This window comes from Sitophilus oryzae, unplaced genomic scaffold (genome assembly GCF_002938485.1).
Source record: "Sitophilus oryzae breed Bouriz unplaced genomic scaffold, Soryzae_2.0 scaffold_1000_pilon_pilon, whole genome shotgun sequence".
In the NCBI taxonomy this organism is placed as follows: Eukaryota; Metazoa; Arthropoda; class Insecta; order Coleoptera; family Curculionidae; genus Sitophilus; species Sitophilus oryzae.
Genome location: NW_022145617.1, coordinates 624,437 through 638,429, shown reverse-complemented (window position 1 = coordinate 638,429; position 13,993 = coordinate 624,437). Strand labels below are relative to the sequence as shown.

General features: G+C 32.4%; 1 protein-coding gene across 1 annotated transcript in view; it reads right to left on the bottom strand.

Annotated features, from left to right (window-relative positions):
• The window catches only part of LOC115889559 (transcription-associated protein 1), a 161,115-nt gene that overhangs the window by 2,757 nt on the left and 144,365 nt on the right, over window positions 1-13,993 (bottom strand). Inside the window, exons 51-59 of the mRNA XM_030911879.1 lie at window positions 12,575-12,780; window positions 10,967-11,131; window positions 10,727-10,912; window positions 9,249-9,372; window positions 9,041-9,182; window positions 7,795-7,994; window positions 5,860-6,001; window positions 3,541-3,683; window positions 1,438-1,635 (exon numbers count right to left, since the gene is read on the bottom strand). Coding sequence (XP_030767739.1) covers window positions 1,438-1,635; window positions 3,541-3,683; window positions 5,860-6,001; window positions 7,795-7,994; window positions 9,041-9,182; window positions 9,249-9,372; window positions 10,727-10,912; window positions 10,967-11,131; window positions 12,575-12,780 — 1,506 coding nt within the window. The remainder of the gene's footprint in view (window positions 1-1,437; window positions 1,636-3,540; window positions 3,684-5,859; window positions 6,002-7,794; window positions 7,995-9,040; window positions 9,183-9,248; window positions 9,373-10,726; window positions 10,913-10,966; window positions 11,132-12,574; window positions 12,781-13,993) is intronic.

Sequence of the window (13,993 nt, the reverse complement as noted above, 5' to 3'; positions counted from 1 at the left end):
ATAAAAACCATTTTCTAAATGTATTTTAAAGTAGATATAAAATTAATTGTAAAATAAAACTTAAGGAACTTACGTTAAAATGATCTTCACAGCAAAATCTCGTACTTTTGCTGACATACCTATTGTTGTCTTGCCGGTTCAAACCATGCTCTTCGACGGCTTTCATCCAAACGAACAGTTATAAAAACTTTTTTTTTACTGGATAGCCTTCAGAGTTATTTAGATAGCTCTTTCACAAAACAAATTTTAACACCCTTCATTACAAAAATAATAAAGAGAGTACAATAAAACAAAATTGAAAACTCAAAGTATTTAACGCCAAACGCAAAATCCACAAAATACAAATCTAACCTCGAACCCTCGAACGCCTCGAACATCTGAACAGCTTAGGTATAATAGTGTTTAGTGCTTCGATTCATAGATGTCGATTTTCGAAAGAAATCGGTACATTTATTTTATTTCGTATATTTTTCATTTTATTGATTTTATGGAAAGCACTGTTCATTAAAATGTTATGTTATAGGGCTTGTTTCTCTCTACAATTTCCTGTCTCACAATGTACCGTTTGTGTCCAGGAAGGGTCATATTTTCATAGATGTCGATTTTCGAAAGAAATCGGTACATTTATTTTATTTCGTATATTTTTCATTTTATTGATTTTACGGAAAGAACTGTTCATTAAAATGTTGTATCCTATCTTATAGGGCTTGTTTCTTTCTACAATTTCCTGCCGCACAATGTACCGTTTGTGTCCGGGAAGGGTTCATAGTTTCATAGTTGTCGATTTTCGAAAGAAATCAGTACATGTATATTATTTCGTAAATTTTTCATTTAATTGATTTTATGGGAAGCATTGTTCGAATTTAAGTTTTAACTTCTAGTAGTAAAAAATATAAAAGTAAATTTAATATTGGGGTTATAAAGAATAATACCACATAAAAACGTATTTTTTAACGATCTTAATAAAAATAGAAAAATCTAACGTGATTTTAAGATATATGGTGTAAATACGGTAGCAGAGGACTAGACACGCCATAATATTATTCCTAAGAGGCTCGCACCCTCTATCAACTATTCAGTCAAATGCTGATAGGTGACGTCACAATTTTCTACGCGTCATTTCAAACCAGTGTAATTTGTATTGAATTTGATTTATTATTTATTCCTTAATTGTAACTTCGTTGCATTTCTTTTTGTATTGAGGAAGTACTTTTTAATCACTTCAATTGAATTTTATATTACAAATAACAAAAATTTATTATGGTTAAACACCGGATTTTGTCAAACTGATGACACATAAATGTAAAAGCACAGAACAGCGAGACGAACGGGAAACAAGAGTGGATAAAGGCAAGAGAAGAAAGTATTGAGAAAGAAGAAAATATTGGTTTAGTAGTTCAAATATACCATATAAAAAAGTATATTATAGAATCGTACCTTACTGTCTGTGCCGTCAAATTGTGCCAAACTGTTCAGTCGAGTTGAAATGGAGGTTATCGCCCTCCCCACCATATTGATTATATCTTCAGCCTCCGTTCCTTTCTCCTGGTTCGAAACGTTGGTATCTTCAGTCTTTTTTACCTTCTTAGACAACAGTATCTCGTCTCGAAGAATCGGTTTCAAAATATTAAGAACCTGAAAAAATGCTACAATTTCCAACTGTTCTCGTTATGATGCCTTCGAATAAAAAGATTAAGGAAGGAGCATATCAAAAATCTTAGGTTGACTTAAATTCCGGCTTATCAGTGCCGTTCTAATTTAATTTAAAACGTGTAAAAATATAATGCAGGGTAAACTCAAAGATGACTCAATAATTTGTTGTTTTATTTTATGTTGTCTATGAATGTCAGAAGTTATTAAAATTGTTATAAAAGTATATTGTTATAAAAGGGTATCTTAATTATTTTTGGCAAGTTGTAAATAATAAAGAAAACACAAGACAAAATATATAATCAGTCAATTTCAAGTAAATTTCATAAATGATTGGTTTACTTTTATTGTTAAACATATACAAGGTGGTCCGAATTGTATTCCGGAAACTGCGGCAGCATATTCTGCAGATAAAAATCGGTGAAAAAGTTCGTATAAATATATGTCCTAAAATGGCTTAGTTTCGGAGATACAGGGTGTAGAAATTTCATTTTTATTTCGATTTTTTTGCAAATAATAAAAACGTTTTCAATTTCCAAAGTAACGTCAATATTTAGATGAAAATTGGTGTCTGCGAGTTTTTTGACATGAGAAATTTGATTTTTATGTCAATATGACTCCTACTGGTAGAGGGCGCCACCAACATGTGTTTTAACTGTTTTGAAGCGTAATAACTTTTTGTCCGTACCTGTATAAAACTACCGAGGGAAAAAATATACATCTCTGTGATTTTTTACGTAAAAAATATTTCTTTGTAAAAATGGCTACGAGCAACCGTTCTTAAGATATTTAGAATGGAAATAGTCAATATATGCCATTATTGACGAAAAATAAACCTGTTGAGTAGGTACTTATTTCACTATTTGACTATTTTACTTCAAAATTTGGGAAATTTTTATTTTTTTAAATTAATCATAGTTTTTCTGCAAAAAATGCTGATAAAACAGTTTTTGTTGAACTTTTGGTACAAAAACATTTCAAATTTATGATCTCAGTCTAATAACTATTTAGTCAATATGTTTAATTTATGTCAGTGATGACAGGTGTTAATAATTTCGATTCCAAATATCTCGAAAACCATTACTCGTAGCGATTTTTTCCAAGAGACCTTTTTACGTAAAAAGCGTCGTAAATGTATATTTTTTTACTCAGTACTTTTATACAGGTACAGACGAAAAGTTAATACTCTTCAAACCAGTTAAAAAATACGTAGGTGGCGCCCTCTACTAGTAGGAGTCATATTGACATCAAAATCAAATTTATCATGTCAAAAAACTTCCAGACGCCAATTTTAATCCAATTTATTTTTATTTATTTTTTTTTTTAATCCAAATATTGACGTTACTGCAGAAATTATTTGGAAAAAATCGAAATATAAATGAAACTTCTACACCCTGTATCTCCGAAACTAAGCATTTTTGGACATACCTCTATACGAACATTTTTACTTATTTTTATCTGCAGAATATGCTGCCGAAGTTTCCGGAATACAGTTCGGGCCACCCTGTATATTATATACTCATTTACCAGTGAAAAGTTATTCCATTTTTTCTCTCTCGAGTTTTGACCGAGATCTACTGCTCGCTGTTCAACTAACTATTTTACAGTCGATTTCGGTAATCACAATAGTGTCACTGTTAATTTTAGTCCTGACACAAAAAATTTCCTTCTAGATTTACTACCTCTAAACAAAACCGATTGTAGAATAAATAATAATTAACATAAAATAAGCTAAGTAAAGACAAACAAATACACAAAATTTGAAATCAAATTCAAATGTGTCAAACAGAACAGTCAAGAATCCCCACCTCCATTTACCATGCATGAATACATGGATAGCATTATACTTCTTCCTTAATCTTTTTATTCAAAGTGAAATGCATTCGGTACCTTAAAATTCGGATAAACAAAACATCTGGCAGTCGCTATCATAGCTGCGGTTAATGGACCGCTTACACCTACTGTCGATAGGTATTCTATAATGTTTGGGGTTAATCTAAAAGGTACTGGCCTTTGATTCACTTTAAGTTCACCTAAAAAAGAAATATTAGTATTAGAGATGAGCAAAATAAAAACACTAAATCACCACAATAAACCAAAACACTTTTACTTTTACACTGAACGCGCGTTTCGCTAACCATGTTAGCATCATCAGCAGATGATTATAAACTAACTATTGAGTTTATAATCATCTGCTGATGATGCTAACATGGTTAGCGAAACGCGCGTCCAGTGTAAAAGTAAAAGTGTTTTGGTATATTGTGGTGATTTAGTGTTTTTATTTTGCTGTGTAACACCAAAGGTTCCAACCCTCAACTGTAATATTAGAGATGAGCAAAGAATCACTACCTGTGATATTTGCACAGTGAAGTAAATGTAGCAATTCACAGATGTTATCGAATTCAAAATAAACCATCAACAGCTAAAACATCAGTGACACAGCGATTCTCTAAAATTTATTTAGAAGTTCGATAGCAAAGGTTCAAGTCAAAAATCGCTGAGTCAAACGCTGTAAGATTAATACAAGCGGTACTGGATCATTCGGATTGGATCATCCGAGTAGAGTAAACTATTTTAAGTTAACGTCCATATATTTATAAAGTAACTATATCGACTCCAAACTGCGTTCTGTGAAGCCAAGCTGGTGAAATGGGTATACAGACCGGGCCATCGTAGTAGTAACACAGGCAGAACTCGGACGAATTAGCGTATACCCGTCCGCCGGATAAAAAGCAGGCGAAAAAATGCGATAAAATAAAAATAGGTAGATATGTGATAAGAATGTTTCAGAATTTGTATTTATTCGTGTTTTAATAGCCAAAACGAATACAGAGATTCTCGCGACAGCTCTCGTGTAAAATTTATTTTTTAACTAAAATAATGGATGTTTACGGAGTTCGTGAGAAAATTCAAATTGTAAAATGGTATTTCCAAAATAGGTCTTATCGGGATAGACAAACAATTTTTCCACAAACTTTTGTAAACAGGCCAATTCCATCTTTACCTACTATATCAAGAGTTATTAATAATTTTGAAACACATGGGTGCGTGTCCCCACAAAAACACAAAAAGCCTGATGTGTTGATTAATAAAGAACAAGAATTACAGCAAGTGTTCATTTGTGCTACCGCGGATTAAAATCCCACGTTTTCAAGTAATCAAATTGCTGAGGTAACAGATTCTCCATCTAGCACGGTTAAAAGAGTCCTTAAAAAGAATGGATACCGATCATATAAAGCGCGCAAAACTCAAGAAATTTTCCATTGAAGACCTATTTCGGCGTATGGCGTTTTGTGAATCTGTAATGGAAAAGGCAAATTTAGATGAAAACTTTATTCGGTGTATAGTTTTCACCGACGAATCAAGTTTTCCTTTATTAAGTCGGCATAAGCCCTACACAAGTACGATATTGGTCTCGGGAAAATTTGCACAGATATTTTGAGGTACGCACGCAACATCCTCAAAAGCTAAATGTTTGGGGTGGTTTTGTAGGGGAGCATATGATTGGCCCATTTTTTATAAAGGGTAATTTAAATGTTGCAAAGTATTTTGGCTTGTTACAGCAGCAGATTGTCCCTAGAATTCGTGAGTTATTGGGAGAAAGATTCCACAATGTCTGGTTTCAACAAGATGGTTGCCCTGCTCACAATGCCCGTATTGTTCAAGAATATTTGAACAATACTTTTCCCAACCGTTTAATTAGTGGACTATTTTGTGGCCTACTAGATCACCAGATCTTTCTCCCAACGATTTCTTTTTGTGGGGTTATGTAAAATCCAAAGTGTATGGTCATAATAGGACTAATAATCTGGATGAGCTTCAAGTAAAAATACGAGAGGCTTTAACGCGGTTTTCGCCATAACTGAGCGACTTATGCAAATTCCTTCAGAGGATTTATTTCACCATTTCACCGGCTCGGCTTCACAGAATGTAGTTTGGAAACAATATGGTTACTTTATAAATATATGGTTTAAATCGATTCTTACTCACGAGATATCCGATCTCATCCCATGTAGTATATGCCTATTTAATTTTTTGGCTATGTAATAGGCACTTTGTTTACCCAGTTATTTCGACGGACTGCCTGAATGTGATAAATCTGGGCAATTTTATTATCATTAGAAATTGTCACAATACAACGCAACGCTAAGTTCGGGTTCTTTTTCACTTAATTTTTACTACCCGAATAATATAATATAATTGCCTTACCTTTAACATCATCAACGTCAAATTTAAAATAAGAAATGTTCATTAAGCCAGAATCCTGGTGAAGGTACATCATATCGGGATTAAGCCTCGTCAAATGGAAAACGTATTCAGCAAAACAGGCCAAGGCTAATTGCAAAGTAAACTAAAAACATATTGTATTAACTCAAAACTCAAATCAAAAAATTTCACTGGATGTTTTTCAAAAGTGGCTCATCTCTATAACGTTTCTATTATTTTCAGACAAAAAACCAGACTTGGTATGCTAGTATATGACATAAGGTAATAGCGACATTTTCTGATGCACGTCATCAATTATATCGAAATAACAGTAAAGCCTATAAACCTGACTAAATGAAATTTTGGAACAAATTTTTAAATTTGTTGTATAATTTAAGATACCAAGCAGCTCTTCATTTTACTTTATAGAGCAAATAATTGTAACAGATATTTTATTTAGATTAAAGCTACAAAAAATATTTTAAACCTAATTTTATTATCGCCATGTTGGCCACATTGCGCCATGTTTAGCAACGTTGTCGTATATTACTTGACAATTATGATACTGTCAGTAATTACTTTGTATATTATGTTGTTATTGAATCTTTGTATCTCTCATTTTCGCCAATTTTCATAGTCTTTTTTTAAAAAATTGTACTTTTAAGCACAAACAGTTCTTTTAAGAACTAAATTTTCGTGTTTTTGTATTGCATTTCTTGAAATTGTGTGTTGAAAATATGCCGAAGCATTTAAACAGTGACAGCAGAGTTTACAGCTTACCTGATAAACTATATTTTGAACAAGAACGTGACAATAAAGGTTCTTTATTACCCCCGACTGCAGCCAGAGAAGTAAGTTTGATTGGTAAGCACATTATACCAGTTTCGTTTTTAAAATATTTTCAATTTTATGAAATTGCAGTAAAAATGCAAACCATTTATGCAAAAAAAACGAATACTTATTTATAACAACAAAGACGTTCATTTTCATAACTTATTATGGTATTGATTTCTGAGTCAAATCCACATTTATTTAGAATAATTTATTAATTAAAAGAATTAAGTATGTACTTAACTAATCTTTGGGCGGAAATAATGGTAGTATATTAATAATTAGCAAAAAAATTGGTAAACTCCTTTAAAAAGATTTAAATAGTTTTCTTTTTGTAAACAAATGGGCTTGTAATGTTGCTTTAAAAAAATCTAAAATGTCAAGATTCCATGGGTATAGTGATAGATGGGGTCTAAATTATAAGAAAATGCATTTTCTACGAAAACTTGTAGAGATAGGTAAAAACTGGTATACAATTTGATAGACAATTCAAATGTCTGATCGTGTAAAATATACAGGGTAATCCATTTAAATTAAACAAGTTATTGCCGTTTAAAGCTAGTAATTATTTAAAATATTTTTTTTGACACTCTGTATAAGGCAATATAATTTTTATTGTTGCAACACAATATCTGATTAATAAATAATCTTCAGTAAATATTTAGTATTAAAAACTTTAATACCCTTGGAGAAATGAAGCCTTAAATTTTTTACTGCAATTTCACAAAATTGAAAGTATTTCAAAAACGGTAAGGTTTAAGTGTGATAAACCTTAATCAAATTTAGTTTAATTTCACTCGTAGAATCTAAAAATAGAATAATATACAAGGTAGCCTATTTAAAAAAATACAACTATAATATTTTTTACTTATTTGGGACACTCTGTATCTTGTAAAATTATTTTTAAATTGTAGCTCTAATAGTCCTTTAAGGAACCCAAAACTTACAATTTGTAAAAACCTAATCGTTTAGCTACAATACTCCGTGTCGTATGTGGTGAAAAACCCTGTATACTAAAATACCAAATCTCGTGTTTTTATCTGAAGAAATAAAAAAGTTATAGATGTAAGCCACTATTTAAAAACACCCGGTATACACTATTTTTACCATTTTTCTGAAATGCCAGTAATCAGTTGCGGACGGGAAGGTCTGTACTGCCCACTGCTTAAGAACAGTCTTCGGTACCATCTTGTCTTGGACACTCTTAAAAATATCTCGGTATATCTGGTGACTAGCTTTGACACATCTACTTTGTACAGCTGCCAATCTTTCGTAATAATACTGAACGGGATCATCATGTTCAATACCTAATTAAAAAAAATATTTTTTTATATACAGGGTATATCTTATACATTCAATATCTACTAATAGTGATTTATTATTTGCATTCACAACATTTATATATATATTTTGCAAGTATCAATGTTCGAAAAATTATATTTGCATATTAGTAGATATTGAATGTTTTTTGTTAAATTAGATCGATTTTCAAACCCCAAAATTTAAAATATATTTTACATTTTACCCATTATCTTATGTACCTATTCATTATTTGTATATTGTAAAACATTTGCTGCATTGGTATGGTTCATAGTTTTATTTGCCAAAGTATTTATTACTATAAATAGGTATATATTATATTGTTTTTACTAACTGTATATTATGTATATTTCATGTAAACTATATCATTTTTAAAATACAAACCAAAAATACGAGGAATAATTATGTTTTCCATGTATTCTACAACATATTTAATAAACCGTAGTATCTAACTAGCGTGACGTCATAAATCTCGCTCCTAGACTGTTCTATTAGAGACGGCATTGGTCTGATATTTAGAAATGTCAAAAGCTGATGACATTTTACTTTTGACAATTATGACATTTTGTGTTGATTTTTGCAAGAAGAGAAAGAACTGTCACTTGTTTTATTATTTTCCTTTTCTATTTCACGAAAGTAAAAAGAGTTACCTATCTGATTCGTTCAGGCACTCAATTTAAAGAATATCAGTAACTTTTTTGATAGAGGGATTTTATATTTGCCATGTTGATAAAAAATAACGGTCAAAATTCAAAGTTATTCATTTTATAGACTATAACACTGGTCACAACTATCTAAAACCGTGGTAACGCTCAGTTAAAAATCAAGACGACAGACTTTACTCAAGCCAAATTTTTGAACTACACAAACTAACAATTCATTACTACATCACCTCATTAGCATCATCAGCAGATGATTAAAACTGGAAACAGTTTTAATAATCCGCTGATGATGCTAACATGATTAGTAAAGTGTTTTTGTGAATTGTGGTGAACTTGTGTTTTATTTGGCTACATAAATTAAACTTAATTACCTCGCTTCCCTAACTTAGTACAGCCTTTTTTAAATATATCTAAATAAGATATAGATGCAGGGTTATCCTCGACTAGACGAATTTGTTGCGACACTGCCACTACTCTCGGTACAGTAAAATGAAGGAACCTTTTTGCCGTTTCCTATGAAATAAAATTATTTATATAAACTGTAATTTCAAATAAATTTCATCTATTCTATAATTTTACCTTTTGCTTGCCTAAGAATATGTTCATCATTCTCAACATCTGAAGGACTCTCTCTTCCCTTCTTGCATCTGCTAATCCGGAATCGTTAACGACTAAATATGGATATATTTTTCCGTTGTGACCTCTGGAATAATATTAGAGAAAATTCTAGATTATAATAAAAATATTTATTTCTGTGGTATTTGTAAAGAGTGGCTGCAGATATTTTATTCCAAGTTTTCAAGCAACTGTCTAACAGAACTGAATCGGAATTGTGAACAGAATCTTCGTTTATTATGTTATTTCACGTACGAACCGGCAACATTGTATGTCGCTTTTTATTTTGTGTATTCTGTCTGTATATATCGACTGGTCGTATATATTTATCTCTGTCGTATGCATTAAAATACAGACCACGGATATAAATTTCACATACTGTCTGCGAAAAAAATATAGCAGAAATGTTAAAAACGTCTTTGAAAAAACTACAATCAATTATTTTTAATATATTCATTTCGAATTCGAGTTCTAATAGCGCGACTACTGTCGAACACCAACTCAATTCCACTTATTTAAAAAAAATGCAAGTGTTTCTAACTTGCACTAAAAATTTTTCAAGCTATAGGGAAAATTACAACGACTCGTTAATAAATAAACAAACAAAGTGTCGCGAGACGTAATTAAATCGTGAAACTGAACGCATGATGTACATCTTTCCCTAGAACTTTAAGTACTGATAGAGGTACTGATTGGGGATTGGGTCGACTGGTGGACTGCGACAAATCTGCTATATCCCCTTCCACGTCTCGTAGCAATGTGCGCAGTTTCTCGGTTTATTACGTACGTTTGGCAACGTGTTTACTGTTCTCTCTTTGTTCAGTACATTATAAAAATAACAATCCCTACCGTGTTATATGAAAGCGAGACCTGAGTGCCGTACCACCGGCACATGACCGCATTAAACAAGTTGCAACAGAGACACCTCTTAGGAATCAAATAGTTCCACCTTGCGTCAAACCTATCGGTCCTTGAAAAAGCTAGCTGCAAAGAGAGTTGAAGTCACGATTACTAAAACCCGCTTCAGATGGGCTGGTCACGTACGCAGGATGCAAGAAAACCGCCTACCAAAATCTCTTCTTTACGGTGAGCTTGTAGACGGTAAGAGGAATCCGTAGGTACAAGGATATTTTCCACGAAAACATAAAGGGGATAAGCATATAGAGTCAGTGGGGGGAAGCAACGCACAATAGAGCGCACTGTAGAAGAATTGTAAACTTAGTTAACAACGACAATCAAAAAGTAAAGAGGCAACAAAGTAATGAGATTTTTGAATGTCCAGAGTGCGGAAGACAGATAACATCACGCATCGGGCTTTTCAGTCACAGAAAACGCCCTGCGTAACAATCTTCTAATGCGTGTCAAATATTCGTTAGCGAGTATAGTGGCAGAAGTAAGTAATACTATTCTTAATTATTTATTTAAAAAACCTTTCAACATACCTTATATAAAGCCGTCTAACCACTGCATTGTGCTTTTGCACGACGTCTACCCGAGGCATAAACCTCGTTATCCTTACAAAGTAGTGGTTATGCTTAGGCAAGAGAAATTCACCGGGTAATTCCACTTCCGCCGTTTGTAAAGTGAAATTGGATAGAAAACGGCATTTTTCTTCAATTAAAAATGACCTAAAAAACACCCAATAAATACATGAAAAATATTTTACCGGTTTAAGTTCTCACTGTAACATCATTTTGGATCGGTTATCTAGAATCTTCACCCACTTTTTCAATTTAAAAATGAGCGTGTGCAATCGCATAGAATTCGACTGCGAAAAGTCGAAATCTTTTTCGAATTCAGTCTTCATTGTTTTGAATACGGGATCTTCCTTGGTAGCCTTCACTCTCCTAGAAAATATTAAATTTAAAAAATAAAATATATTGTAATCGCGAAACGTTTTCCGATGCACGTCATCAATCATATCGACATTGACATTAAAGTCTATAAACCTGACTAAATGAAATTTTGGCAAAAATGTTTAAATTTGTTGTATAATTTAAGATACTGGGCAGCTCTTTATTTTACTTTATAGAGCAAATGATTGAAATAGATATTTTATTTAGATTAAAAATGGAAAAATTAGTTTAAACCGAATTTTGTTATCGCTATGTTGGTCACATTGCGCCGTGTTCAACACAATGTTGTCCTTTATTATTTGACAATTATCCTAATGTCAGTCATTATTTTGTATAATATCGTGTTGTTGTTGAACCTTTGTGAGCAATTCTCTGCTTATTTTCGTAGTCTTTTTTTAAAATTGCAGTTTTAAACACAAACAGTTCTTTTATAAGAACTAAATTTTCGAGTTTTTGTATTGCAATTCTTGAAATTATGTGTTGAAAATATGCCGAAGCATTTAAACAGCCGAAACAAAAAGCTTGTAGCTTCCCTGATAAACAATTTGAACGAGAATGTGACAATAAAGGCCCTTTATTACTCTTGACTACAGTCAGAGAAGTAAGTTTGTTTGATAAGCACATTATACCACTTTCCAAGTTAGTTTTTATTAAATTCTGTGATTATTAGTTTATGCATTAATAGCACCCTCTCTTACTTGTTATTACCACTTATGGCGTTGTAAGATGTACATCAATAAATAAATAAATAAATAACCCATAATAATGCTTAGAATAATCTTCATAATGGACTAGTTTTTGCCAATATGTAATAAGTAAAATAAGCTACAAAACAAATAAATCAATTAATTACTAAAATATTAGTTATTAAATTAAAAATAAAACGTAAAACTCTTTAAAAAATTATATAATAAATATGAAGACTTGAAGTAAATAATACTCTAACTGTCAAAATCAATATTCAATATATATATTCAAATATCAATATTTTGCGATAAACATTTTTTGTTATATAACCAATGTATAAGAACGGATAGTGTCTCTGTAACCCAATTTTATAGACACTCCGTATTATTTTTATTATTGCAATACAAAATTTAGTAAATAGAAAAACTTCAGTAATGTAAATGATATAATATAGAGGGTGTTGCAATTAAAAAATACAACTTTGATATTTTTTATTTATTTGGAACAGTATGTATCTTTAAAAAATAATTTTAAATTGTAACATTAGTGACCTCAAACGTCCCCATCACTCACAATTTCTAAAAATCTAATCATATAGCTACAATACTCCGTGTCGTATGACGTGAATAACCCTGTATAATGTCGCGGTGATTAACTCCCCCCCACCCATACAATCTACAATCTAGTCTCCGTCCTCAAACCTTTTTACTCAAATATTAAAATCAAGTTAGTAATATCAATTTTTACCTGGCTAAACTTTCTGACGCAGCTGAATTGTTACTAGTTGCATTTTCTGAACCCGAAATGTTCTCGACGCCAGTACCGAATGTTGACGTTAACTTTTTCACGAAATTCAATATGTGGGGCGTAATTTTAGCTTCGTTCACCGAATCCCTATTTTCGAATGCGATAGCATAACATTTTTTAAGGCCTTGGCAAAGTTGTCTCAAAACCTACAAAAAAAGAAAACACAAATACACTCACCGGCAGAAAAAACCGGCCACTTAAAACTAGTCCCAATTTCAGAGTTGGATTTCTCGCGAACCACTCATTAGATTTTGAAGATTTTTTTTCAAATTGTAAATTAATTCCTTCTTAACGGATGCTACGGCAGAAATTTTTATTCCGAATTTATTTTGAGCATATACGGGGCACAACAATAAGACGAAGTTAAATTGTTTTCGAAGTTTTTTGCTCGAACTTTGTGACACCCTGTAGGGTGCAGCAGCTGTAGTAGCTATTGGTAAATCAAATCACATTGTAACCTCATCTTTTGTGAGCATATTGTTTTTTTAATCACGACATTACCTCTGTTCATATTGGAGATACACTGCTTTAAAACGAACGTCTCGGAAAAATGCTTTGGAAACCAATTCACATGTAAACGCGCAAACTGAAGACGTGCTCGACGATGTCTTGGAAGTAGCTGGGGTCTTGTGGTAGGCCTCCTTGCAGACAAGCTGTTTTCTTTTAGCCTTCGTTGGAATGTTCTCTCACTGACTTGAGTTCTACGCACGGCTTGTAGCAGATGTTGATTCTGAAACACTGTAATTCTACGATTTCGTAAAGTAGGTGGTCAGGACAATAAAGCGGTCGTCAATTGCATTTGTCTTCCGTTTTCTTCCGGAACCCACTCGCCTGGCGAAATTTCCCGTTTCCATATACCGATTCCAGGCATCCTGGACGGTTTTTCGCGGTATGTCCAGGGTATCGGACACATAACGTTGACTTCGGCCATCCTCAATTAAAGCCACAATACGAGCAACATCCGTCACAGATAATGGCATTTTTTAATTTGACAACCGTTGTTTTCATATTGCAAATACTCATAAATCCGCCTTGAACATAAAACTTTCTGCCTGCGAGGCATTTTTCCGAGACGTTCGTTTTAAAGCAGCGTATCTCACAAAAGATGAGGCTACAATGTGATATGATTTAACAATAGTTACTACACCTGCACCCTACAGGGTGGTACAAAGTTCGTCTTATTGTTGTGCCCTGTATATGCTCAAAATAAATTCGGAATAAAAATTTCTGACGTAGCATCCGTTAAGAAGGAATTAATTTATAATTTAAAAATAAAATCATCAAAATCTAATGAGTGGTTCGCGAGAAATTCAACTTTGAAATTGTGACTAGTTTTTAGTGGCCGATTTTTTTTGCCAG